The sequence below is a fragment of the Quercus lobata genome, chromosome 2 (assembly GCF_001633185.2).
Source record: "Quercus lobata isolate SW786 chromosome 2, ValleyOak3.0 Primary Assembly, whole genome shotgun sequence".
Taxonomy (NCBI): Eukaryota; Viridiplantae; Streptophyta; class Magnoliopsida; order Fagales; family Fagaceae; genus Quercus; species Quercus lobata.
Genome location: NC_044905.1, coordinates 100,081,174 through 100,108,805, shown reverse-complemented (window position 1 = coordinate 100,108,805; position 27,632 = coordinate 100,081,174). Strand labels below are relative to the sequence as shown.

General features: G+C 33.8%; 2 protein-coding genes and 1 long non-coding RNA gene across 5 annotated transcripts; 1 reads left to right on the top strand and 2 right to left on the bottom strand.

Moving 5' to 3' along the window:
• Nucleotides 1-890: 890 nt before the first annotated feature.
• On the bottom strand, nt 891-6,842 carry LOC115977535 (ATP phosphoribosyltransferase 2, chloroplastic-like). 2 transcript variants are annotated; one of them, XM_031099430.1, is made up of 10 exons: nt 6,534-6,842; nt 6,366-6,425; nt 5,682-5,795; nt 4,381-4,446; nt 4,155-4,262; nt 3,976-4,059; nt 2,171-2,272; nt 1,914-2,027; nt 1,758-1,838; nt 891-1,268 (listed from the first exon to the last, which is right to left on the bottom strand). In XM_031099430.1, exons 1-10 carry the CDS (start codon nt 6,723-6,725, stop codon nt 1,173-1,175), a joined length of 1,017 nt encoding a protein of 338 aa, XP_030955290.1. In that variant the 5' UTR covers nt 6,726-6,842; the 3' UTR covers nt 891-1,172. The 2 variants fall into 2 exon arrangements, with proteins under 2 accessions (XP_030955290.1, XP_030955291.1); XM_031099431.1 differs by having other exon boundaries at nt 6,543-6,842.
• A 560-nt stretch (nt 6,843-7,402) lies between these two features.
• On the top strand, nt 7,403-9,600 carry LOC115977538. 2 transcript variants are annotated; one of them, XR_004088570.1, is made up of 3 exons: nt 7,403-7,468; nt 8,159-8,215; nt 8,910-9,600. It is a non-coding gene; the product is annotated as an uncharacterized LOC115977538 (long non-coding RNA). The 2 variants fall into 2 exon arrangements; XR_004088571.1 differs by having other exon boundaries at nt 8,881-9,600.
• A 6,386-nt stretch (nt 9,601-15,986) lies between these two features.
• LOC115974034 (ATP phosphoribosyltransferase 2, chloroplastic-like) lies at nt 15,987-22,459 on the bottom strand. Its single transcript, XM_031094259.1, has 10 exons — nt 22,355-22,459; nt 21,311-21,424; nt 20,025-20,090; nt 19,802-19,909; nt 19,622-19,705; nt 17,808-17,909; nt 17,551-17,664; nt 17,395-17,475; nt 16,938-17,057; nt 15,987-16,249 (listed from the first exon to the last, which is right to left on the bottom strand). Exons 1-10 carry the CDS (start codon nt 22,457-22,459, stop codon nt 16,154-16,156), a joined length of 990 nt encoding a protein of 329 aa, XP_030950119.1. The 3' UTR covers nt 15,987-16,153.
• Between the last annotated feature and the right edge of the window lie 5,173 nt (nt 22,460-27,632).

The window sequence follows — 27,632 nt, the reverse complement described above, 5'->3', positions numbered from 1 at the left end:
TACTAATACAATTCTTATTTTGTTGCCATTTTTTAACAGTAAGCTAAACCTAAAGCAAAAGGGCTTAAGAACAAACCATTTCCAAACTACAACAAATTGGTTGAGCTTTATGGAAAAGATAAAGCAATTGGGGAACAATCTAAAAATGCATTGGAGATGAGGCAACAATGGGCTACTTCAACCAGAGAGGGCTCTATTGAAAACATTGAAGAAATTGATCATTTAGTTGCTCAAAATGAAGTTACTTTGAAGAGTTGTTCATTTGTTTTGGTTAAAGTCACTTCAAAGTTGTTGAAATTTGTGTGCTATTGCTTAGTAGTTAGTAGGGTTGAGAATTTTGGGTTGCTTTCTTTTTTGAACTTCAGCTGTGAACTATTGTTTAGTTTTTGAATAGTAAGTGGGCAAATGCTTGAGTTTATATTACATATTACATAGTAGGATCCCCTTTTTTACTTAATTCAAAGAGTCACTCTCCCTGACTTTTATTTTTTTATTTTTTTGGTCTCAATTCTTCTTTGAATCTGCAAAAATTAAATTCACAAACTAGCAAAATAAAAAATATTAAAATAATAATAATAATAATAATAAATGAAAGAAACACTCAAAATTCAATATTTCGTTGATTATTTTAGTAAACAAACAAACCAAACATTTTTTCCTATTTTAATTATTACCAATAAGGGATGGGTTTTTTTTAGTTAAATATATATATATATATATAATTAATCATAGATCAATGTTGATTATTTAATTCAAATAAAATATATATATATATAATGCATGTTGTAGTCACAATTATTTAATCTAACAAATTAATCATAGACCAATGTTGCAAGTCTATTTTCAAATAGGGGTAAATTCGTCTATTTAAATATATTTAATCATTTCCTCTTCTAATTTTTAAAACATCCAAACAAGAGGAAGGGCTGATTATTCCCATCCCCATACTTAATTTTAAAAATATCCAAATAAGTTGAAGACTAATCATTCCCCTTTACTTCCCTCTACTTTCCTTTCCCTACAAACTTCCAAACATAGCATTAGGATTAAAGAAAAAGCTACTCGAAAAGTATGCTCCTCAGCCTTCTAGCAGGGATGAGCACAAGAAACTCTTCAACATTAATACAACTACGTAACTACAACAACATGCTCAATGCATTTGCTACAATGGACTAAAGTCCAAGTTTTTTGAGAAGCTTGTACCATCTTGGAGTCTCTTCATTAAAAATGTTGGTCAAAAGAGAAACAAGAACTCCATTGCCTACAACCTGCATCAGTCAATATCCATACAATTAAGTTTGCAGGTGGATTTCTGGTCAGGGAAACTCAATTCAATGTGGAGCCAGATACAAAAATCCCTAGCGAGATGAGAGATGCCAGAAACTAGTGTCCTTGTTTTTCAACATATATTATATAGTTCAATACAAAAGATGGGCACAGAGATTTCTTATGAGTTCAAAATCTACATGTTAAGACTCAAACCCCAGTAACTGGTGCTACATAAACTGGACAAACCTGCATGTCATACCGGGTTAAGTTGAACCAACCTGTTAAAAACAAGCTGGTTTTGATTGTTACGGTCAAGACATTTATTTATTTTTATTTATGTTCTTAGATTTCTTTGTGCTTCCCTTTATACTTCCTGTGTACTAGGGCTAGAGCCTTTCCATTTTAAATTTTTTTTATTACTTACAAAAAATGATTGTGGAAAACTTAGTTGGGAGAATAAAAGTGATTGATTTCATTCCAAAGCACACCTGCAGTCCAGATAATGATGGCTGACTCAGTATTCTCTCAGCCACTTCCTCCGCACTACTTCCCCTCATGTTTGCAGAAACCTGCCAGTGAAGTGAGTAAGCAACATAAAACTAAATTTAAATAAAATGCAACCCCAGCAGAAGAACATGACATACCCTGAACTGACCAACAGTCTCCAAACGTTTCTCCAATCTTTTAAGAATCTTACGTGTTATGTCCAATGCACCTTCCCTCTGCATCAATGCTTTCCGACTTGCAACAAGAACAGCCTGAAGAATGTTGTATGACAAGATGTGATAAAGACAAAATGCAAAATTAACTGTGTAAGAAAAGCAGTTACCCGAAGTCCCTCTTTTAATAGCATTCTAGAAACTACAAAATTTGATGCTTGGCAAGGTCCAAGATAGCTAACCTGGCTTTTCAACACAATTCCACCTTTAATTTCTTTCAAGTCGTTTTCTTTCAGTGTTGTTCCACTACTCACAAGGTCCACAATTGCATCAGCTACGCCCATCTGAATTTACAGTAAAGACAAGTAGTCTATATAAAATTCATGTGGAGATAGCATGTATTTATTAAGCAGTCAGCTACACTTGATAACACCATTATCCAATACAAAATTTCCATTTTAACAAGTGACGTCATTATCCAAACCACGAACGTCTCAAACCAAAAGGCAACATTTTCCACGGGAAATATTATGTAACAAAATGAATTATTTTATTCATATTTTAATTGCTTTACATACAGAACTGTCACCCAAGACCCACAACTTTCCTTTAGAAGCCATTGCGTATAGCTCTATGTTATGACAACCTCAACCAATTGGATATTTGAAGTGCTAAATCTTATTAGGGAAAATACTGCAGAAAGAGCTGTAACGTGACAACAGACGGAACAAAACAAAACAGAACCATATATGATCATCCGTGTCGTTTGTTATCCACAGCTTGTCGAAGCATTCAGGATTCTTAATTTAGGACATATTTATCAACATTTTAGTGAGCATTATGCTCATCACCTAAAAACACCAAAAGGGAGAATGAAGGGTAAAGAGAAAAGGGTCATCATTTCTTTTTTCTTTTTTTTGGATAGGTAATAGAAGCTTTATTGAAAAGAGTACTTTGTGTTCACGATAGTGAACAAAATGTGCTTGAGGGGTCATCGTTTTTTCTTTCTCTATGGAGAAGAAGTGGAGAGAATTCAAAGGAAGACAAGTAATTTGTCCAATGAAAATCAATTATTTCAAGGTTTCATACAATTTTTATTTTATTTTATTATAAAACTAACAGAAGTAGAAAAGTAGCCAAGCTCAGTCATGCGGGCTTGTGACCCAGTCTGGGTTGCATTGTGGTGGGTTTGAAGAGTTACCAGACAGAAAAAAAGAAAAAAGAAAAAAAAAGAAGGTGGAATGTAGAATCTAAATTGCACTTTACAACTGTCTCCTTTCATATGAATTAAGGTCAGCTATACATTGATTCCACACCCCTCAAAATAAATAAATAAAGCCATCTTTTCCTAACCGGTGAAGCCAACAATATGGACTCCTCTGTTGGAGACTGCCTTCCCCTCTGCATAGCTCACTTAGTTGTGTTCAGTGAATGAGCTCAGCTATTTCAATTTCAGTCTTCAAACCCATCTTAGCTTCTATTTCTATTTTAGTTGTGCTTCTATCCACTTTTTATTCATTCTCTCAATTTCTTTCTGTGCCTTTTTATGAACTAGACCAACTTCCCCCCACCCTCCCACCCCCACCAAAGAAAAAAAACCCATAATAGCTTATTTATAGTTTCCATTCTTATCATCTTTCAAAAAAATTACGTCTCTAAGCAATGGGGGAAAATGAAAAGAGATTGTTCAGTGCTGTATACAGAACTGACAATCAAATAATTTATCTCATCAACCACTAATCTGGTACAACAGTAAAGAATATAAATAATTAGCTAACCAAAATAAACAATCTTCTTTAAAAGGGAAAAGAATATTAAGAATATGTTAATAACAAATAAATTGACTAGTAGGGTGATCAATATTCTGGATCAAAAGAAATTCTAAGCCTCTTCCCCAAGAACAACATGCATTGTGCTAATATATGAAGAGGGACTAGATTAACTATCTCAATGGACAGCAACAATTCAGTTCTAAATTGAGGAAAAAGAGAATAACAAAAAGAAAGAAAGAAATCGGCAAATCATAAAGAAAGAATGCATTTCTCACCGCAGGAGCTGCCTCCAGTGCTCCATCAGCAGTTGAAAAAGTCACATACTTTAGTCCATTTTCTTTCATAAATTTAGGACCTAGCTGTGCAGAAGGATAGGGCCGAAACTGAAAATGTTACAAAAATAAAAAATAAACTGAACTTTTCATAAAATAATAAAATAAAACACAGATCATACGTAGGTGAATCCAGTAGCGACTCGCAGAGGATTTTCAGCAGTCCATTGAGTCATTTGTGCTAGGTCTTTTAGAGAATTTATGTTCTCAAAAATCCCATATTTGGGAATCTGAAAGGACAAAGGATATACCAAGATTGTTATGATCGGTGATATACCAAGATTATTAACAGTAAAAGTTATGAGATAAGCAGTAAGTTTCAGTTGGCTATCCACAAGAACAACTTACCGCCAGTGATAAACGGCATTCCCCATACTTAAGAGCATCATGAACAATAATAAGATCTTCATTGCCCTGACAGCAGGAACAAAAATGATGAACTTTTAATGGTAATGCACTTCCTCATACCAATTCTTGATAAGAACACATGGATTTTTATTTTATTTTAAATAAGTAATAAAATTTCATTAAAAAAAAAAAAGAGCAAAATAAAGCACTATCCTAGTACACAGGGTCTACACAAGAAACAAGGAAATTTTGCTAGTTAAATTTCATAATGAGTCCATGATCTGCTGCTAATTGCAACTCTTCCCTTTGATAAAAGTGTCATTCCCTTTACTAAAATTCACATTTATGAGTATGGCAGAGCATCTACCAGCCAATTACAGGATGCCATTGCATTTATATGTCAGTAACCCCCAATATGGAGGGTCTTGGAAGCACTCTGCCTATTTTCCAAGGTGTAAACTACGTGCACGAGTTTCTATTGAGGTAATGACAAAGGGAGGAATGCTTAACATAATTAGTGTTCATTGGATGCATATGTGCGTGTTTAAGAGATTAAATTCTTCCCTGAAATAAATCTTACAATTTTTCTCTGGGTTCTAAGCAATGCTTCAGTATCTAACCCCCTTTTTTTATGAATGAGCAAATTTTTATTTAAAGGAAATACATCAGATCAGTACAAAGACATTATAGAAGCACAGCTGGAACAGCCAGCAACACAGAAAAAACACAGTAACACATAGCAGAGAGCAAAAGAAAGTGACAAAGCTTGCTTGAGTATCAAACCTTATGGGCATTTTGAATTATTCCAGTTAGTAACATTGAGTAATCAACTTAATAGGCATTCTTAATAACTTTAGCAACATTGAGTATCCAATCTTAATGATTTATAGATCATTGATTTTGAAGATGTCATAAACTAGGTTAGAATCAAACATCCAATACAAACCTAAAGTTCAATTTTTATTTAAATAAATATATATATACACACACTTGTGCACACTCTACAAGCATTTTCCTCATCAAAGTACATGATACTTTTTCAAACGTATGGCCTTCAAACTAACCACACAGAGAGAGAGAGATAGAAACTTCCAAATGAATATCACAAGAAAGTAGGGTTGGATGTAATGGTAGGAAAATTACTCTTAAGGCAGAAAGGGGAAGGCATTTCAGTTTTTACTTTTCAACTTATAAAGCAAAATATTGTCACTATGCCCATATATATGTAAACCTCAAAATAACACCCAGGGACCCAGTTACCCAAATAATGAACCAGAAACAGTTCGTAACTTAATGCTTACCTGGCCATATTCACTGACTATATCAAAACCCACAATACCAAGGTCTATATCTCCGGATATCAATCTCCGGACGATGTCTTTCGGCCGCTGGAACCAAACTTCCAAATCGGCAAGCTGCAGAACACATGGGTATTAAAAATATTGGCTACAGAATGTATTTAGGATTAACTATTTATATTATTGGTCAGTCACACAGGCATCCAATGGGTTTGAACCCAGGAAGTGCCATTATAACTGATTGACCTATGAATTATTCGAGCACACAATAACACAAACATGTGACAATTTTTTTAAAAGCTTCCTACACGTCTTTTCCATTGTTAGCTTTTCAAGCAACTCATACAAATTAAATCAAGTAATATGACACATACCCCACTGTACTTGCCCTAAGACGCTAGGTCAAATTACTGCATTGGGCAGCATTATATTCTGAGCTAACATCTAAGAATCTTTCATACATAGATTAATTTTTTCTTAGTTCATTTATTTATAAACTAAACCAAACACGCTAAACATGGCTAAAGTTGGGCATGACTCAAGTCCGGTTAATTGAGTCAAATGAGACTATTGCTGCATGCTGTAAAATCAACTGGGAATGCAATCTCAGCATTCTTTACTTAAACAAGTGCCAGACTCAAAACCAGTTGCTTATAAAGTATCAGTAGAACAAAAGTTTTCGCATACCTCAGGAATTTGCCCAACGTATTGTCGTGGTTTCTCTCGATTCACAGGCAATTGACAAGCCTTTTACACAAACAAAACAAAAGTTATAAGAAATTTCAATGCTATGCAATTTTCTCAGGAACCAAACAGAGAGGAAAAGGAAAAAAAAAAAAGAAGAAAAGAAGGGACAATGTGTACTTCGAGAAGCCTTAGAGTATCGGACTCCATGCAGCCTTTGCTGGGGAGGCCGAGACGGACCTTGGTTCGCTCGGGGACCCTAGCGTCGGACTGCTGCGACGAAGCGCAGCACACCAAAACGGTGCGTTTGAAGGGGAAAGAAGGCATTGAGGCTGAGAGGCATGGCTGGAGCATCACCGACATTGCTTTTTCGCGCGAAGTGCTTTTTTTGAAAGAGAGAAAGAGAGAGGTGATCCGCCGGTTTGGAGCAAAAGTCGGAAAAAATAAATGAGAAAGAGATGATTTTTTATAGTTAGGGTTTGCTTTACGTTACTTATGAGAAAGAGATGATTTTTTATAGTTAGGGTTTGCTTTACGTTACTTTATATATCCTTAAGTCATTCTACGGTACCTCTCAAAAAAAAAAAAAAAAAAAGTCATTCTACGGTACCCACATATTTTTTTAGTGGGTACCGTACCCACCCAAATCTTAACCGTGTATTTTTATTGTTTCAATCCTGACCATTTATTTAATTTAAGTAGTAAACCTATTACCGGCTGAATGGGTAGTGTATAAATAAAAAACCAAAAAGAAAAGAAAGAAACAGAGGACGAGCGATTGGTTAAAAAAAGAGAAAAAAAAGAGAGAGAACGAAAGAGGGCCAAGAAGATGAACGAGAGACCAGGCAAGCAATGTTCCACCTTCAGATCATCTGCCACTGTCATTGTTGATCATTTTTTTAGCATTTGAGAAGATGTTTATTTATTTATTTGCTGTGGTTTTTCGAATTGATTTCTCAGCTTCTTTGTGCTGATTCAGATTGATTTTAATTCTGATTCAGTTGTTGGGTTTTGATAATTTTCTTTTTTCGATTTGAATTCTAGGGTTTCGGAAAAAAATTACCGCCGGAGCATCCAGATTTTTGCTACGCTTTTTTGAATTTGTTGTAAGTATTCTATTTTATTCCTGGTTTTTTTTTTTCAAAATAATTGTTTTGTTTTTGGTAAATTTATTTGTAAATAAGTTTAGGTAATATATTTGATTGATTTTTTTTTTAGGGTTTCTGTTAATTGTGTAGTTGATGTATATATTGTGTTAATTATGGTTAATAAATGATGATTGAGAATATATGGTAAGAAGAAATTGTATTTCCGTTGCGACCATTTCAGAGTCTGAAATGCCTAACAATCTGGATCCTTTTGTTCTTGTATGTTGTGGCCCTTGAGCCTTGAAGAGTAATTTAAGTCTCATAAACTTTATGTTGTAGTAAATTCTTCATTCTAGATTATTTTACTAACATTGTTGGATGGTTGAACCACAATGTGGAAAGGAGGGAGAAGGAGTGTATATTATTTATTAAATTTATTGTCAGCATCTTTGCTTCCCTATAAAAGAAAAAGAGAAAGTCTAAAGGCTTAAGTTTAACGCAATATACAGAAGTTGAGTACAAACTATACTGTGTTCTGTGTTTGGTATTCAAATCTGGATTTTGATTTTTAATCCTTTTCCTCTCTATTTGTTGAAGTCACCCTATAACTTGTTACTTTTATTACTAAGATTTGTAAATATCAAATTTCATTTGTGGTTTCATAAGTAATTTCTACTGTTGTTTTATAATGTTCATTTCTATGCATAGATTTGGTTAATGTAGTTCCTGATGAGCAGAGCTGATTTGGTCTGGGTGCACAAAGAGGTCGGTATCACTCTGGTTGTTGTTCTTTCTTATTTTTGCAAACCCCTAGTGAGTTTGCAAACTATGAGAATAAAATCTTAAATTTAGTAGGCTTCTTTATTTTGGGGTCAAATATCCTCCATTTAATTTGTGTTTCTTTTAGTCCAACTTGTATGTATTACTATGTTATTTATTTGTACACACTATAAAGTTTATAACTTTGTGTTATTTAAGTTGCAATGTTTTAGTGGGCATACGTGCTAGGCGTTTGGGGGAATGACTAAACATCTATACTTGCAATTAGCATTCTCTATTTCTGTTTTGTTAAAACTTAAAAACTCTGTGGTCATTGTGTGATTTAGAACTTTTTAACTTTCGTTCAAGTAATATAGAGTCATAGACTTTGAAAGAGATAGTGAACCCCATCTTTTGTTTTCATTTTAAACTGGTTCCTGTCTAATCTGTAGGTTGTTTTTGTTCTCCAAGTCAAGAATATTTCATCTGGGTCTTACTGTTTTTTTATTTTTTCTTTTGGCCTTTAAATATAATAAACATGATTACTGCTTAGTTTTTGAATTTGATTGAGTTTTCTAGGTTCATATTTCATGGTTTTGGAGATGCTTGAGTCTCTTCCACTCATTGAGTGCAGCAACCTGAGGTTTTTTTTTTTTTTGGATAAATTGCAGCAACCTGAGTGTTTTTTGATAAACTGCAGGCTGCAGCAACCTGAGGTTTTTTGATAAACTGTAGCAACCTATTGTTTGTTTGATAAACTGTAGCAACCTGAGGTTAGTTCTTTTTCTTCCTCCTTTATTTGGTGGATATATGATGGCTTGTGGGAGATCTGCTTTTGGTTGTTGCATTTGGGAGTTTTGAACAACATTTGATGATTTGTTCTAAAAATGCACACCATGTGTTTGATGTTTTGTTCTATAAGCTTTGTAGTAGCCTAGTGGAGCTAGTGTGCCTATCTTATGCAATTTTAACTAACTAATTTACTTAATCATGGAGTAAAAGATTGAAAAATTTTCAATCAAATCTTGATGCAAAATAATAGATAGGAAATTGATAATGTTATTTGGATAGTGTCTTGTTGAAGTGGCATAGCATCTTTTTCTTTCTCTTTTTCTCTCCTGCTCAAAACTTACATTTAATATGAAGTTAAATCATTTTGCAAGGGTAGGATGAAGAATTGGCTCATACAATTGAAGTCCATGTAACAAGACCAAGCTCTAAAATAGAGCTGAAAGCACCCACAATCATTTACATTATTACTCAACTTTTAGATAATAAGAAACCTCTCAAAGGTTCATTATATGATTATATCCTTTTTTTAGCATGTTGTTGTTTACTAGATTTTTTTTATTTAATAAACTTATTATATATGATTTTGAATTTGTTGATATTGTCAGGTTGAGCTAGATGAGCCAAAGTTCTTGAATAATAATAGTTATATAAATAAATATCTAAGGCTCTATGCAAATAGTTATATCATGTAAATGCAAATATTTCTGTTGTCAGTGGAGTTGCAGAATGGATAATAAGAAATTGCTACAAGTTAGAAGTTGCCCTGTTGAGAACTTAAGAATGAATGATCCAGAAATGCATATGCTTTTGATTGTCTCTTTTTCAAATATAGATGTGAACAATACACATTGTAGTGGATTTTTTTAAAATGATTTTTTCCCTTTAAAAATGGATTTCTTTGTAGTTTGTATGCTTCTTTTAGATACTTTGCAACAAGAGACCGGCCTGTAGTTCATGAAAGTGAGTAATATATCAAATTAAATTATAAATATTATGAGATGAAAATCACCATATTTAGATCCAAGTGCAAGTAGGTGGTCTGATTTCTTTGGATCATCTATAGCACATACAAACAAAATTAGTGAATTTTGTTATTTCATATGTGAATTTATGGAAAAGTGATTTCTTAGTAAACAAATTGTGGCATATACATATGGAATATTTCCCTTGTCAATATATTAGTGGTATACTTCTCGATTTTAACTAACCTAGTAATCATAATAGATTTAATATATTTAGAAGTAAAATCTACCCCCACCTTATTGTGTTTAATACGTGTAAGTGACTTGTTGGAACAACTCATAAAGCCTAGTTTGCCTATCCAAAATCTATTCAAGGAGGCATTCATGGCTTCACAATGTTGTGAAGTCTTGTACCTAGAAAAAAATGACTTCTCATGTAAGATAATCTTTTGCATGAATGTGCATGATTGTCCATAATATCTAGATTGATTATAATTGTACTCTCCATTGATAATGATTATAATGGAACAATAAAAATTATTTTTAGTAATATGATAAATTCATATTTTGCAAGTCCAAGTTGTTACTAATAGCAAATTATTAGTTGGATATGATGACAAATTTTTACTCATTATCTTGTCAATTAGGTTATCAATGGCATTTTCATTACCTCATGTATTTATTAAAAATGTTACTAAAAATGTAGAAGGTCTAAGAAAAAAAATATTTTGAAAAAATATTTTATGATCTTAAATTCAAATTCAAATTTAGGTATCACAATGGAATTTCAAATCCTTTGTTGTATAAGAAGACCCAACCAAGGAATTTTAAAATTAATAGATTTCAAATCAAGGCATTTTAAATCCATTGGTTCAAAATAATCCAAATGTTGTCATCCAAATGAATTTCAAATATTTCGGTCATTTTTTAGGTTTTAGGGGTTTTCGATAATTTTTTAGGTTTCAAGGGCATTATGGTCATTTTTTAGATTCTAAGGGGTTTTTTTTTTGTCTTTTTTTTAATTAATTAATTTATTTTTATGTTCTATTGGTATTTTGGTCATTTTATAGGTTTTAATGGCATTATAATCAACTTTTAGGTTTTAGGGTCATTTAGTCATTTTTTTTAAATTCTAAGGGTATTTTGATAATCTTGTAGGTTCTAAGAGTATTCCGGTAATTTTAGAGGGTTTCGGGGGTATTTGGGCCATTTTATAAGTTTCGAGGGCATTTTAGTCATTTTTAAGTTTTTTAGTCATTTCGGCCATTTGTGGCAAAAATACTATCATATATGATATTGGTACTACTTAATGTGATAATGGAATCATTAAATGTGAGGAAAAAAAAAGGAACTATTGAATGTGACAAAAGTACGGTTATATGTGATGTTGGTACTACCCAGTGTGACGATGGAACTGTTAAATGTGAGTAAAAATTAAAGTACCATCGAATATGAGAAAAATACAGTCAAATAAAATGTTAGTACTGCTTAATGTGATAATGGAATCATCAAATGTGAGAAAAAAATAAATGAACCACCGAATGTGACAAAAGTACAATCACATGTGATGTTAGTACTGCGCTTTGTGAGACTGGTACCATAAAATGCGAGGAAAAAAAATAAGAGAACCGTCGAATGTGACAAAAGTACAATCACATGTGATGTTGGTACTATGTAATGTGAGGATAGTACCATAAAATGTGAAAAAAAAAAAAATAAGAGAACTATCAAATGTGACAAAAGTGCAGTCACATGTGGTGTTGGTATTATGCAATGTGTAGATAGTACCATCAAATGTGAGAAAAAAAATAAGGGAACTACAGAATGTGACAAAAGTATAATCACATGTGATGTTGATACTGTGCAATGTGAGGATGGTACCATCAAATATAAGAAAAAATAAGGGAACCACTGAATGTGATAAAAGTACAGTCACATGTGATGTTGGTACTGCGCAATGTGAAGCTGATACCATAAAATGTGAGGAAAAAAAATAAGGGAACCACTGAATGTGACAAAAGTACAGTCACATGTGATATTGCTACTGCGTAATGTGAAGCTGGTACCATAAAATATGATGAAAAAAAATAAGAGAACCACCGAATGTGACAAAAATACAATCACGTGTGATGTTAGTACTGCGCTTTGTGAGACTGATACCATAAAATGTGAGGAACAAAAAAAAGGAAATCATCGAATGTGACAAAAGTACAGTCATATGTGATATTGGTACTGTGCAATGTGAGGATGATACTATCAAATGTGAGGAAAAAAATAAGGGAACCACCGAATGTAACAAAAGTACAATCACATGTGATATTAGTACTACACAATGTGAGGATGATACCATTAAATGTGAGAAAAAAAAGTAAAGGAACCACCGAATATGACAAAAGTACAGTTATATGTGATGTTAGTACTACACAATGTGAGGATGGTACCATTAAATGTGAGAAAAAATAAGGGAACCACTGAATGTGACAAAAGTACAATCACATGTGATGTTAGTACTACACAATGTGAGGATGATACCATCTACTGTGAGAAAAAAATAAAGGAACCAACGAATGTGACAAAAGTACAGTCACATGTGATGTTGGTACTGCACAATGTGAGGATAGTACCATCAAATGTGATGTTTTGGTAACCTGATATAGCAGGTTGCCTATTAGTGGGTACCATACCAAAAAAAAAAAAAAGAGGGGTACTGTAGAATTACCCATCCTTATAATTAGGGTTTGGTTTACATTCAGTACTTTATATATTCTTGGGTAAACTATGTAATTTGTCCCTATCTTATACATTATATTTCAATTTGATCCCTAACCTTTTAATTGTGTGAATTTGGTTCCCAACATTTTAGTATCATGTCAATTTAGTTTCTACCGTTATCTTTTGAATGAAAATTTATGACGTATCTAATCGTCAAAACAAAAAATTAGCTTACGTTGATGAGACAATAAACTTAAATTTAATTTTGGTCATTTGTCATGTTAGCAATTTTCATCTAAGATATAACATCAGGAACTAAATTGACACGACATTGCAAGGTTAGAGATCAAATTGAAACAATTGAAAGGTAAGGGGTTAAATTGAAATATGGTGTAAAGAATAAGGACCAAATATGTAGTTTACCCTATATTCTTTTATTTTAAGAGTTATTCTATGGTACTTCATATTGTTTTAGTGGCTATGGTACCCACTCAAATCTTGACCATTAAATCTAATAGTTTTTAATCTTGATTGTTTATATTCAATTTAAGTGGATACCAATTAGTTATCGAGAAGGCAAGTTAACATATATAAATGGTCTTAGTTTTTATTTTAAATGCTTGTTAATTGCATATTACTGCTGCCCCCCTCTATTTGCGTGCTCTTGGTTTGTTTTGTTTCCTCTTTCTCTTTCATTAGTTTAATTTCAAAGCAATTGATTGCATAAGATTTAATATTTGAGTAATTCTAAGTGGATTGGACTGAGACCTTGTGAAAAATCAGTAGCAATTACCATTTAATTGCTTTTTGTTTTAGAACCCTGATTTAGTTACCATGCTTTTTGAGTGGAGTTGTGGTGTGTTTTTCTGTTAGAACATCTTTTCCTCTCTCTTGTGTGTGTATTTATTTCTTTAAAAAAAAAAAAAATTGCTTTTTGTTTTGGTGGGTTAATTTTGAAACTATTCTTACTGGACTGGACTAAATACCTTGATAAAAATCTACCTTATTAGTCAAATCCTTTATGGATGTGTTTATTAAATAAGTTATAATTTTTGCTTATTATGTTCTATGTATTGCTTCTGTAAATGAGTCCAAACACTTATAACATATTCTTTTAAAAATAATTACTAATTTTAACAACTTAACTTATCAGTATGAATAATTTTCTCTTTGTTTCCTTTCCAATGTCATCTTGTGCTAGGATTGATTTCTTAAACCATTAAGGTAAAAATTATATACATAAGAATCAGTGATGAATCACATGTACATACAATTGAAGTCCATGTAAAAAGATAACATCTAGAATGCATATGCACATACAATTGAAGTCAATGTAACAAGATCAAGCTCTAAAATAGAGCTGAAACACTGTTATGCATCCACAATCATTTACATTATTACTCAACTTTCTGATGGTAAGAAACTTCTCAAAGGTTAATTATATCCCTTTTTTAAGCATGTTGTTGTTTACTTGATTTTTATTTTTTATAATAAACTTATTATATATGATTTTGAACTTGATATTGTCAGGTTGAGCTAGATAAGCTAAAGTTCTCAAGTAATTATAGTTATTTAAATAATAACTAAATATCTAAGGCTCTATGCAAAGAGATATGCTCCTAACGAACATCTTTGTCTTTTTAAAGCACTAATAGTTATACCATTCAAATACATATGTGATGCAGTGCAAGGGGCACAACCAACAACTTTTACAAAGCTAGGACAGCACACAATACCCCAAATTAACACACAGCTTTGTTTAGGATGGACCCTTTCATTTTGCTGCTACCTGCCATTTTGCTTCTAATGAGTTGCGGGTTTAATTTGTTACTTTTTGAATTGTTAGGGTTTAATGCTTTTGAAACTATAAATTTTAATTTGTTACATTTCTAACTACTGGATTTAAAATATAACTATTTAATCATTTTTCTTTCTTTCTTTATATATATTGATTATAGAGAGCCCAGGACCTGAGCTGAAGCATGCGAATTTGCAAGGCACAGCGGCAAAGATTTACAATCCCAAATGACCTCGTAGAAGACTCAAGAACATACTTTCAAGACTACCAGTGAAGTCTCTCATCCAATTCAAGTGCGTATCCAAAGCATGACACACTTTGATCAGTCGCCAATTCGCTAAATCCCATTTTCAGAGAGCATCTCAAAAACCCAGCATGAACGTTCTTGTTTTTAGTAACAATTGTGGTTTATCGTTAGGTTATGAAACACCATTTCAAACCCGTGCTCTTGGTCAACCAGTTGATGTTGATTTTCAAGGTTTTCCATTGTGGGGTGAAGAATATGTTGAGACAAACTTGGCTTCTTGCAATGGCTTGGTATGTATTGAATAATATATAATAGGCGTAAACGTACATCCAAATATTTGGTTTGGAACCCATCTACCAAAAGTTGCAAAAACATACCAAGACCAACATCAACACCTGATTCAATGTCTTGTTGGTTTTACCGTTTTGGTTTTAGCTATTATTATTCCACTGATAGTAAGGCCCTACAAGATTTTCCCTTTTGATATAAAAAGGATTGAGATCTTTTCACTCAAGACCTTTACTTGGAAGACAATTCTGGTGGATGTGGACAATATTTGTAACCACAGTGTTCCATTGATCCCAAATACTACCTACCGCAATGGGGCAATTTATTGGAGTGCTAGGAAATATGTGAAGCCGTCAATCATTTATTTTGAATTAGCAAAGAAAATATTTCATAAGCTGCCATGGCCTGAATCTGTTTTGCATTGCATAAGAGACGGATCATCAGGAAAACGTTTCTATACATCGAGTTTATAGGAGCTGGGGACTTTTGGAGAACGCCTGTGTCTATCTGTGTGCACCGACAAATCCCGCAAAAACTTGTGTATTCAGCTATGGGAGATGAAGGAATCTTGGACCAGATTAGCGACCATTCCATATTTGGGCACTTGTTTGAGGCCTATGTGCGCCTCAAAGAATGGTGAAAAGGTTTTAATGCGGGAGACAGAAGTTAAACGTGTTGGAATGAGTTTAGAATGCTATTACAAATTGATAGAATACAATTTGACAGATTAAATCTATACAGGTACATTATATAATCCCAACCCAAAAATCGAGGCAGCTACATATGTTGAAAGCCTTTATCTGCAATGATCGGCTTGATGTGGGAGTGAGAATAATTACAATGAAACAGCAACCCATCATGTCCACAAGTGAGCTCTAACAACCAAATAAACTACAACTAGTCCCATGCCTGTGCAATATACATTGCAGAGCAATAAACAAAATATATGTAAACAAAAAAAAAAAAAAGTCAATAATATAAATATAAAAAATAAGATCACAAAAATTGCTTGAAAAAATTCATTACTAAAGTACATCGTGTATGATCAAGTCTGCCTTCTAGCTGGGATGAGCACAAAAAACTCTTCAACATTGATGCAAACAGCATAGCTGCAATAACATGCTCAACACAATTACTACAATGGACTAAAGTCCAAGTTTTCTGAGAAGCTCGTGCCATCTTGGAGTCTCTTCATCAAAAATGTAGGTCAAAGGGGAAACAAGAACTCCACTGCCTCCAACTTGCATCAGCCAATATCCAAACAATTAAGTTTGCAGGTGAATTTCTGGACGGGGAAACTCAATTCAATGTGGAACCAGATACAAAAATCCCTAGAGAGATGAGAGATGCCAGAAAATAGTGTCCTTGTCTTTTAACATATATTATATAGTTCAATACAGAAGATGGGCACAGATATTTCTTATGAGTTCAGAATCTACACGTTAAGTCGCAAAACTCAGTAACTGGTGCTACATAAACTGGACAAACCTGCATGTCATACCAGGTTAAGTTGAACCAACCTGTTTAAAAACAAGCTGGTTTCAATTGAAAAGGTCAAGACATTTGTTTCTTACGAAATACCTAGCTTGTCCATACATTAAAAGATCTTATCAATCCTAGGGGGGAGAGGTGAACCTTTCAAAAGCTGGTTAATTCTGTAAAATTATCCATCAGAGAAAGAGCAGATACCTCACAGATCTAAAACATTTGCTACTCTAGTATTATCTTTTAATCCAAAAGGCTAAACACTAGTCTAATGGGAAAATATCAATCCAAGCCACAAAATGACACACAAGTCTGAGCCAAAGAACTAACATTTTCCTCATGACACATAAGGAGAGACAGAAACACAAGCATACGTACAAATAATTAATATTACATAGAGATAAAAAAATGAACTTGTAAAAAAAAGATAATAAAAAGGCTCACCGCTCTCAGTTGTTTTACAGACTTGTACAATGCCTTTTTGGGTACACATATGACTATGGCAAAGTAATCTGAGGCTACCTTCCCATCACGTTTACGAAATACTGGACTTACAGTAGGTCCCTGCACAAATATAACGGATTAAGAAAAGCTCTTGAAATTCAGGAATGGTGATTAAAAATCCAAATCATGATTTGTGATTCACTCATCCAAATATGAAAACTAAAAATGGGAAACCTTGAGGGCGATTGAGGGCTTTGCTTCTTACTTTTTTTTGGAAATTTTGGATCTTAGATTTTTATTTTTTTTGTGTTCTTAGATTTCTTTGTGCCTCTCTTTATACTTCCAGTGTACTAGGGCCAGAGCCTTTCCATTTTAAAATTTTTTATTACTTATAAAAAACCATTGGGGGAAACTTAGTTGGGAGAAGGAAAGTGATTGATTTCATTCCAAAGCACACCTGCAGTCCAGATAATGATGGCTGACTCAGTACTCTCTCAGCCACTTCCTCTGCACTACTTCCCCTCATGTTTGCAGTAACCTGCCAGTTAAGTGTGTAAGCACCATAAAACTAAATTTAAATAAAATGCAGCCCCAGCAGAAGAACATGACATACTGTGAACTGACCAACAGCCCTCAAATGTGCCTCCAATCTTTCAAGAATCTCATGCGTTATGTCCAATGCACCTTTCCTCTGGATCAATGCTTTCCGGCTTGCAACAAGAACAGCCTGAAGAATGTTGCAAGACAAGATGTGATAAAGACAAAATGCAAAATTAACCGTGTCACAAAAGCAGTTGCCTGAAGTCCCTCTTTTAAGAGCATTCTAGAAACTACAAAATCTGATGCTTGGCAAGGTCCAAGATAGCTAACCTGGCTTTCCAACACAATTCCGCCTTTAATTTCTTTCAAGTTGTTTTCTTTCAGTGTTGTTCCACTACTCACAAGGTCCAAAATTGCATCAGCTATGCCCATCTGAATTTACAGTAAAGACAAGTGGTCTATATAAAATTCATGTGGAGATAGCATGTATTTGTTAAGCAGTCAGCTACACTTGATAACACCATTATCCAATACAAAATTTCCATTTTAACTAGTGACATCATTATCCAAACTATGAATGTCTTAAACCAAAAGGCAACATATTCCACGGGAAATATTATGTAACAAAATGAATTATTTTATTCATATTTTAATTGCTTTACATACAGAACTGTCACCCAAGACTCACAACTTTCCTTCAGAAACCATTGCATACAGCTCTATGTTATGACAACTTCAACCAATTGGATATTTGAAGTGCTGAAACTTATTAAGGCAAATATTGCAGAAAGAGCTATAATATGACAACAGATTGAACAAAACAAAACTAAACCATATATGATCATCTGTGTCATTTGTTATCCATAGCTCGTCGAAGCATTCAGGATTTTTAATTTAGGACATATTTATCAACATTTTAGTGAGCATTATGCTCATCACCTAAAAACAACAAAAGAAAGAATGATGGGTAAAGAGGAAAAGGGTCATCATTTTTTTTTTTTTTTTTGGATTGGTAATAAATACTTTATTGAGAAGAGTACATCGTGTTCACAATAGTGAACAAAATGTACTTGAAGGGTCATCGTTTTTTCTTTCTCTAAGGAGAAGAAGTGGAGAGAATTCAAGGGAAGACAAGTAAGGTGTCCAACGAAAATCGATTATTTCAAGGTTTCTTACCATTTTTATTTTATTTTATTATAAAACTAACAGAAGTCAAAATAGAAAAGTAGCCAAGCTCGGTCACGCAAGCTTGTGATCCAGTCTAGGGTGCATTATGGTGGGTTTGAAGAGTTACCAGTCAAAAACAAAACAAAACCAAAAAAAGAAGCGGAAAGTAGCATCTAAATTGCACTATAGAACTGTATCCTTTCATGTGAATTAAGGTCAGCTATGCATTCACTCCACACCCCTCCTCCAAAGGAAAAAAGCCATATTTTCCTTTTAAGAAACCTGTGAAGCCAACAATTTGGACTCCTCTGTCGGAGACTGCCTTCTCTGCTGCATAACTCACTTAGTAGTGTTTTCAGTGAATGAGCTTGGCTATTTCTATTTCAGTCACCCATCTTAGCTTCTACTTCTATTTTAGTTGTGCTTCTATCCATTTTTTATTCATTCTCTCAATTTCTTGTTGTGCCTTTTTATGAACTAGACCAACCTCCCCCCACCCTTCCATCCCCACCAAAAAAAAAAAAAAAATCCATACTAGCTTAATTATGGTTTCCATTCTTATCATCTCTCAAAAAAATTATGTCTCTAAGCAAGGGGGGAATATGAAAAGAGATTGTCCGGTGCTGTATACAGAACTGACAATCAAACAATTTATCTCATCAACCATTATTCTGGTAAAACAATAGAGAATATAAATGATTAGATAACCAAAATAAACAATCTTCTTTAAAAGGGAAAAGAATATTAAGAATATGTTAATAACAAATAAACTGACTAGCAGGGTGATCAATATTCTGGATCAAAAGAAATTCTAAGCCTCTTCCCCGAGAACAACATGCATTGTGCTAATATATGAAAAGGGACTAGATCAACTATCTCAATGGACAGCAACAATTCAGTTCTAAATTGAGGAAAATGAAAATAGAAAAAAGAAACAAAGAAATATGCAAATCATAGAGAAAGAATGCATTTCTCACCGCAGGAGCTGCCTCCAGTGCTCCATCAGCAGTTGAAAAAGTCACACACTTTAGTCCATTTTCTTTCATAAATTTAGGACCTAGCTGTGCAGAAGGATAGGGCCAAAATTGAAAATATCACAAAAATAAAAAAATAAACTGAACTTTTCATAATATAATAAAATGAAACACAGATCATACGTAGGTGAATCCAGTAGCAACTCGCAGAGGCTTTTCAGGAGTCCATTGAGGCATTTGTGCTAGCTCTTTTAGAGAATTTATGTTCTCAAAAATCCCATATTTGGGAATCTGAAAGGGCAAAGGATATACCAAGATTGTTATGATCGGTGATATACCAAGATTATTAACAGTAAAATTTATGAGATAAGCAGTAAGTTTCAGTTGGCTATCTGCAAGAACTTACAGCCAGTGATAAATGGCAGTCCCCATACTCAAGAGCATCATGAACAAGAATAAGATCTTCATTCCCCTGACAGCAGGAACAAAAATGATGAACTTTTAATGGTAATGCACATCCTCATACCAATCCTTGATAAGAAAACAAGGACTATTTTTTTTTATAAGTAAAAGAATTTCATTAAAAAAAAAGGAGCAAAAATAAAAGCACTATCCTAGTACACAGGGTATACACAAGAAACAAGGAAATTTTGCTAGTTAAATTTCATAATGAGTCCATAATCTGCTGCTAATTGCAACTCTTCCCTTTGATAAAAGTATCAGACCCTTTACTAACAATCCACCTCTATGAGTATGGCAGAGCATCTACCAGCTAATTACAGGATCCCATTGCATTTATGTGTCTGTAACCCCCAATATGGAGGGTCTTGGAAGCATTCTGCCTATTTTGCAAGGTGTAAACTACGTGCACAAGTTTCTATTGAGGTAATGACAAAGGGAGGAATGCTTCACATAATTAGAGTGTTCATTGGATGCACGTGTGTGTGTTTAAGAGATTAAATTCTTCCCTAAAACAAATCTTACAATTTTGCTCTGGGTTCTAAGCCATGCTTGAGTATCTTACCCCCATTTTTTTATGAATAAGAAAATTTTTATTTCAAGGAAATACATCAGATCAGTACAATGACACCATAGAAGCACAGCTGGAACAGCCAGAAACACAGAAAAAACACAGTAACACATAGCAGAGAGCAAAAGAAAGTGACAAAGCATGCTTGAGTATCTAACCTTATATGGGCATTTTGAATTACTCCAGATGGTAGCATTGAGTACTCAACTTAATAGGCATTCTAAATAACTTTAGTAACATTGAGTATCCAATCTTAATGGTTTATAGATCATTGATTCTGAAGATGTCATAAACTGGGTTATGATCAAACATCCAATACAAACCTAAAGTTCAATTTTTATTTATTTAATATACATATATACACACACACTTGTGCACACTCTACGAGCATTTTCCTCATCAAAGTAAAGGATACTTTTCCAAACGTATGGCCTTCAAACTAACAACCGAGAGAGAGAGAGAGAGTGACAAACTTCTAAATGAATATACTGGTAGGAAAATTACTCTTAAGGAAGAAAGGACAAGGCATTTCAGTTTTTACTTTTCAACTTATAAAGCAAAATATTGTCACTATGCCCATATATATGTAAACATCAAAAGAACACCCAGGGACCCAATTACCCAAATAATGAATCAGAAACAGTTCATAACTTAATGCTTACCTGGCCATATTCACTGACTGTATCAAAACCCACAATACCAAGGTCTAGATCTCCAGAAACCAATTTCCGAACAATCTCTTTTGGCCGCTGAAACCAAACTTCCAAATTGGCAAGCTGTAAAACACATGGGTATTAAAAAATTTGGCTACAGAATGTATCTAGGATTAACTATTTATATTATTGGTCAGTCACACAGGCATCCAATGGGCTTGAACCCAGGAATTGCCATTATAATTGATTGACCTATGAATTATTGGAGCACACGATAGCACAAACATGAGACAATTTTTTAAAAAACTTCCTATACATGTCTTTTCCATTGTTAGCTTTTCAAGCAACTCATACAAATTAATTCAAGCAATATGACACATACCCCACTGGACATGCCCAAAAACGCTAGGTCATATTACTGCATTGGGCAACATTATATTCTGAGCAAACATCTAAGAATTTTTTATATATAGATTAAATTTTTTCTTAGTTCATTTATTTATAAACTAAACCAAACACACTAAACATGGCTAAAGTTGGGCATGACTCAAGTCAGGTTAATTGAGTCAAATGACACTGGTAATGAGACTATTGCTGCATGTTGTAAAAAGGAAGGGAAAATCAACTGGGAATGCAATCACAGTATTCTTTACTTAAACAAGTGTCAGACTCAAAACCAGTTGCTTATAAAGTATCAGTTAGAACAAACGAGTAAAATCGTCTTACCGATTTGGTGCAACGCTTCTGCATTATAATATTCAATCGGCAAATCGTTTAGTCTTATCCAGACAGCAATGGAAGAAACGTTAGCCATCGCCGGACGAAAGTTTGGCGTCCACGGCCTAATGGACAGAAAGTGCTCACCGATAAACCACGGTCCCCTTTTCAGAACAGTTTCGAAATCTTCTCTCAAATAGAACCTTGTGAGAAAGAACCCATTGCCTAAGCCCACGCAATCTAATCTACCCGCTGGTTTCCATAAAGCCAAAAGCCTATTATGGAGGTAGTTAAACCCAACAGACCGGCCATAAACCTTCACAATGAGAGTTTTGCCCACGGTGTACGAATCCGTTGCTTAAGATCCTTGGAGAATTTCACTGCTAGAAGGCCGTCACGAAGAGCTTCAACCTCATCATCCGACTCCACATCATCTTCCATAAGGTCGCCGAAACTAAAAGCCTGCGTGAATGCTCCTGGAATCTCGCCTACCAGCTTTTCTTTGAACGAAGTTGCGTGGTTCCAGGGGCTGAAACCTTGACTTGGCGTTGAAGGAGTAGACTCCTGGCCATCTTGGAAGCCTGCATGGCTAACTTTTTTAACTTTTTTTATTACTACGTGCTAATTCCTCCTGTTCTTCTCTAGAAAGGGAGAGAGAGCGTTCCATATTCATTCTTTAAATGCGATGTTTCATGCATGTATCTTTCATCCATTAACACCAAAGGAGACCTTAATAAGTGAAAATTGGTGTTGTCATTTTAGCTAATGCTGACCACCCTTCCTTACATGGAGCTTTGACTAGAATAATATTTGTTACAGTTTGAAATGTTCTTTCAATTGTTGTTGTAGGGAATTAACACGAAATTCCCAAACCTATAAGAAACAAAATAAAGAAAACACATGTCAAAGAAAAAATAATCACACGTACAAGACAATATTTACGTGGTTCGGCAATTTGCCCTACGTTCAGAGAGTTGCAGGGATTTCACTCTTATCAGGGAAAAATATAAAATGCGATAGTACTGTTTTTCTCTCTCTTAAAAAGTACATCAAGAAACTCTAATCACCAAAACAACAGTTTTTATATCCTATGCACATGATTTCCAATGGACTACAAAATGGGCCAAAACTTGGGCATATCAGCCCAAGTCTCCACTCCGTAAACTAAACCTCTAGAAAATCACCCATTAAAAACCACACAACATCATTTCTAGTGGGGTCATCATCTGGATCAAACATAATTAGATTCCACAAAACTTAATAGCTGTATCACATCCTTTTATGTAAAACAAGTAGTTGTCACACTATGGTCCATTGACATTGCTTTTGTGGCCAACCATTCACATGAATTAACTTTCTTTTGTCAATCACTTATTTCTTTGACAGGACTCCAAGATGGCCCATTCCAAACATTATAGTTTATTTACTTATTTTTTAAAAAAAAAATTATTTCATTTTTTTTTTTTGGTGATGGAAAATGTTTCAAGTTTTTCGTCCTTGTACATAGGAATATAGGATATATAGATGATCATATTGCGACAAGTGAGAGCTAAGAATTAAGCAAGGTTGTGGGTAAAAAGCTCTTGTGAGCTATCACCATGCGAGTCTAAAAAGTGACAATTCTCACTATTACCTTAGATTATCTCACATTATTTATGAGTAAGATTTAGATAGATTAAGGATAGCGATCAAACATGCTAACTCTTTAAAGTAAATACAAAACTGAATTAAAATTGAACGGTTCTTGAGATGTGTGCCCCCTTGTAATAAGACATTTTCTCATCTTTTGGAAAGACAATTTGAAAATTTTTTTGGTTTCTAGTATCTCATGCTTTTGTGCAACAGGATTTATACGTTTTGATTATGGTCCATCATTGGTTTTGTGGTCCACGTAATACTACAACTTTCTTCTGTGACCTTGTTTGAAAGACTACTAGAGACCCAGTTCGGCTTTGTTGGCGTTTAAACAACAGTTTTTTATGTTTAAATAATACAATACGTATTTTTATAATACTTTTTCATTCATATGTATTTTCACAACACTTAAACAACGTTACTAAAACAATATTACCAAATAGGTCTTTTATCTTTCATTTACTTCTCATTTATTTTCGTGTAAAATATTTTCCATATATATATATATATGTAAGGACTCAATTTGTAATGACCCCAAGTTGGTGTGTTGGGTTTGAACGTTAAAGGCCCAAACAATAAATTTGTAGAGAATGGGCTGAAAGGCTAGGCCTTGGTCACCGGACGGTGGTCAGTCATGGATTTCATGGTAATCGCACTAGGATGAACCTAGCATATCTAACCAGACTTTTTCTCGGCACGGCCTGAGTGGCTCCGGTCCTTAGACCTCGTTCGAGGAGCTTCTTGATCTTATTATTCTCCTTTTGTAGGGCTCCATGGTCCAGGAGACGATTTGTCCCCCCTCCTTCTTGGCTGCTTTCCCCTCCTTTTATACTAGTTTTTCCCCTCTCTTATGCGTCCACGTGTAGGTTTCGCTTTTTAGGGCTGGTACTTGTTTTTTCAGCTCATACCCAAAGTGGTTGGGAGTGGTTGTAAAAGCTGAAGAGCATGGTGAAGAGCATGGACCTGTCAGACGCAGAGTACTTAATTGCAATATTGGTAGCCTTTTACTCGGGCCGCTCCTACACTGTGCTCGCCCTTTCTTTTAAGAGCGCTCTGGGATGCCGAGGACAAAATCGTCCTCGACTATATCCCTAGGCCATTCGAACTTTCATTGCAGGTCCTCGGCAATGCCTCTCCTCGGCTCGGGCCTTGGGCCCTAATGTAAAGTGAGCCGGGGTCCCAAATTCTCTGGCCCCACAATATATATATATATATATATATATTTATTTATTTATTTATATTTAAGTGTTTAGGCTGTTTAACACAATTAAAAATTGCTAGTCAAATTTTTCTCCAAAAAAAAAAAAAAAAATTGCTAGTCAATTAAAAGTATTTTAAATTTTTTTTGAGGAACCACATACTGGTGGCCACCACCCGGCTTGCCCATCACCACTGCCATTGTTACTGGCACATCATTTTTTGGGTTGCAACCAAAAAAAAAAAAAACCATTTCTCTTGAAATCATTTTTTTATTGAAAATCATTTTTGTAGGAATTTTATGCCAACACAAAGGAGACTTAATTTTGTTTTCTTTAATCACTGGAGTTAGACATCCACGAACAAGACCAACATTGTATTTTTTTTTTTTTTCTTTAAAAATGTGCACATGTGCCGCTTGCAAGCACACCACAAAAGAATAGAAGGGAAAAATGAATTCAATTTACATAACAAAATGAGAAAAAAATGGAATAACTTTGCATTTTTTTTTTCTCTTAAATAAAAATAATAATAGCTCAAATCAACCTCACAAAAAATTAGGCCAATAATATTTGTAAGAAACTTATTTAAATTGAATATTTGTGTCTTGTAATTCAGTGATATTACCTACTCCTGTGGATGGCAAATCTTTATTGGATAGAAATGCAAATCGTGTACAACTAAGTAATACCTAGATCAGAAAATCACTTGTGAAACTCTTGCTTCCCAGTTTTATCATAGATCACTCATATTGAGATGTGCACGTCATAGGATCTGTTGCAATCATTCTGATGGTGCAATTTTGTTGATTGTTCAATTAAAATGGTGCAATTCAACCTCTCAAAAAAAAAAAAAATGGTGCAATTCTTTATCAATTGGACCACCTTGAATTGGGTTTACATATGCTTGAAGGAGACAAATAGAATTAATAACATTGAACTCTTTAGCCAACGGGTTTTTTAGTCTGATTGGCAGCTGCATCTAATCCTCAGTCCCCTTATTGAAAAAAAAAATGAATTCTTTGGTAGCTGCCACATAGATCACATTGATTATATGTATATATTATTGCCAAGTATGATAGTGTGATTCTTTTTTTATTAAATAAAAAAGGGTAAGGAGTGCGTCCAATGTTGTGATTATGATAGTTTTTTTTTTAAAAAAAATTATTTTATTTTATTTATTATCGTTGTGGAACCAATGTTTGAGGGGTCGCAATGGGGTTGAGAAGACACCGGTGCTCTCTCAGGCGAGTTGACTGGGCCTACTCAAAACACTAGTGGTTTTAGGCAGTGGGAAATAATAGTTCATAAATCATATTAGTGTGTAGTTGAAGACCTGAAGATTGAAATGCCTAAAGTGAAACTTAAGTTATAACAAATTTGTTTTGAATTTGTGCATACAAGACTTGCTTTTCATTTTGAGAAGTCTTCGCAATATTTAGATACCTTTTTACTGATAAAATGAATTCTACGTTGTGTCATTGTGCAATTGTTTCAATTGCAATTTAGATGCATCATCTCTCGACCTTAGAGAGAGAGAGAGAGAGAGAGAGAGAGAGAGAGAGAGAGAGAGAGAGAGAGAGAGAGGAACATGGAAGAAATATCTAGTAGTATCTACCATGTGGTGAATGAAAAGAAATAAAAATAGACACACCTGTAGTGGGGTTAAATCTTGTAAGATAATGAGAATCTATCATGTACTAAGTCAAAAGTTTTATTGCCAATTTTGGGCAAGTCATTATCATAACTTCCATGTGTTGCACTTTCCCTGCTCTCGCTCTCAAACATGCCATGGGTTTCACCTGAATTGATGTCACAAATTAAAGTTGAGAGAACTCAAGCCAGTTCAATGACACAAAGATTAGGCAATTTCACACGTAATGAATCAACATCCTTTCAACTATCTAGAAAGCATCATGTTATCCATAATCACGGCACATCAAAGTCATTACAAATTAACTTGTCTTCAACCCCATCATAATCTATGATATGCTAGCTTGAGTTTCTCACCTTTTTTTTTTCTTTGCCTTCTGTCTGTAGTAATGGAATCGTTGGATTAAGGAACTCGAGGGGTTTTATAGCTCTACTATATTAAGTTCTTAAAATCATTGATATAAAGTCACTGATGGATTCTTAAAATTTTAAATTTTCATGGTTAGATAAATGGTTCAAATTTTGATATAATTATAAAATATAATTATAATACAATAAACGCATACTTCCCCTTCTTACATAAATAATGGGTCATACAATTAATTTAACTATTGAAATCCACTATTATATGAGACGAAAGAGTAAATATTTATTGTACTCCATAATTAGTTAATTAGACCAAATTTTTTCATATTAACTACTACCATTTTGAGATACATTTAGGATACTAATAACATTATCAAATTTTCATTTAAGCATGAAGCCATGAATAGTTAGAATTTTAAGAATTTCTTTTGTAATAGATCATCTTTCATAATTATTCCATTAAAAAAATACTTATTACATGTAAATGGTTTTATAAATCATTATGTAATAGGTTAGAAGAGATTCTTCCAATTTGGTTTGGAGAAAAACTATGTACATCTTTGATCTCTATATTGTACCTTGTCATGTTGACAAGATGATAATTATGAAGCCCATTATATATAAATTTGCTTATGATCTATAGTTTGCATTAAAAAATTTGGGACTCAGATTTTGTTGTTGTATTTTCCAAATAAAAATATATTAAAATTGCACCATAATTTCCTTCTTTGAGTAATATTTACTAAATTAACCACAAATTGTAT

What these genes read in the sequence shown, in the direction of transcription:
- LOC115977535 (XM_031099430.1), bottom strand. Translation starts at nt 6,725, where the DNA reads ATGTCGGTGATGCTCCAGCCATGCCTCTCAGCCTCAATGCCTTCTTTC. An exon ending in GAATTGTGTTGAAAAGCCAG is followed by an intron (nt 2,028 to 2,170) that starts GTTAGCTATCTT and finishes AACATTCTTCAG; the next exon opens with GCTGTTCTTGTTGCAAGTCG. An exon ending in CATCATTATCTGGACTGCAG is followed by an intron (nt 1,269 to 1,757) that starts GTGTGCTTTGGA and finishes TGACTGATGCAG; the next exon opens with GTTGTAGGCAATGGAGTTCT.
- LOC115974034 (XM_031094259.1), bottom strand. Translation starts at nt 22,459, where the DNA reads ATGGAAGATGATGTGGAGTCGGATGATGAGGTTGAAGCTCTTCGTGAC. An exon ending in GGGCTGTTGGTCAGTTCACA is followed by an intron (nt 17,476 to 17,550) that starts GTATGTCATGTT and finishes CTTAACTGGCAG; the next exon opens with GTTACTGCAAACATGAGGGG. An exon ending in CATCATTATCTGGACTGCAG is followed by an intron (nt 17,058 to 17,394) that starts GTGTGCTTTGGA and finishes ATATTTGTGCAG; the next exon opens with GGACCTACTGTAAGTCCAGT.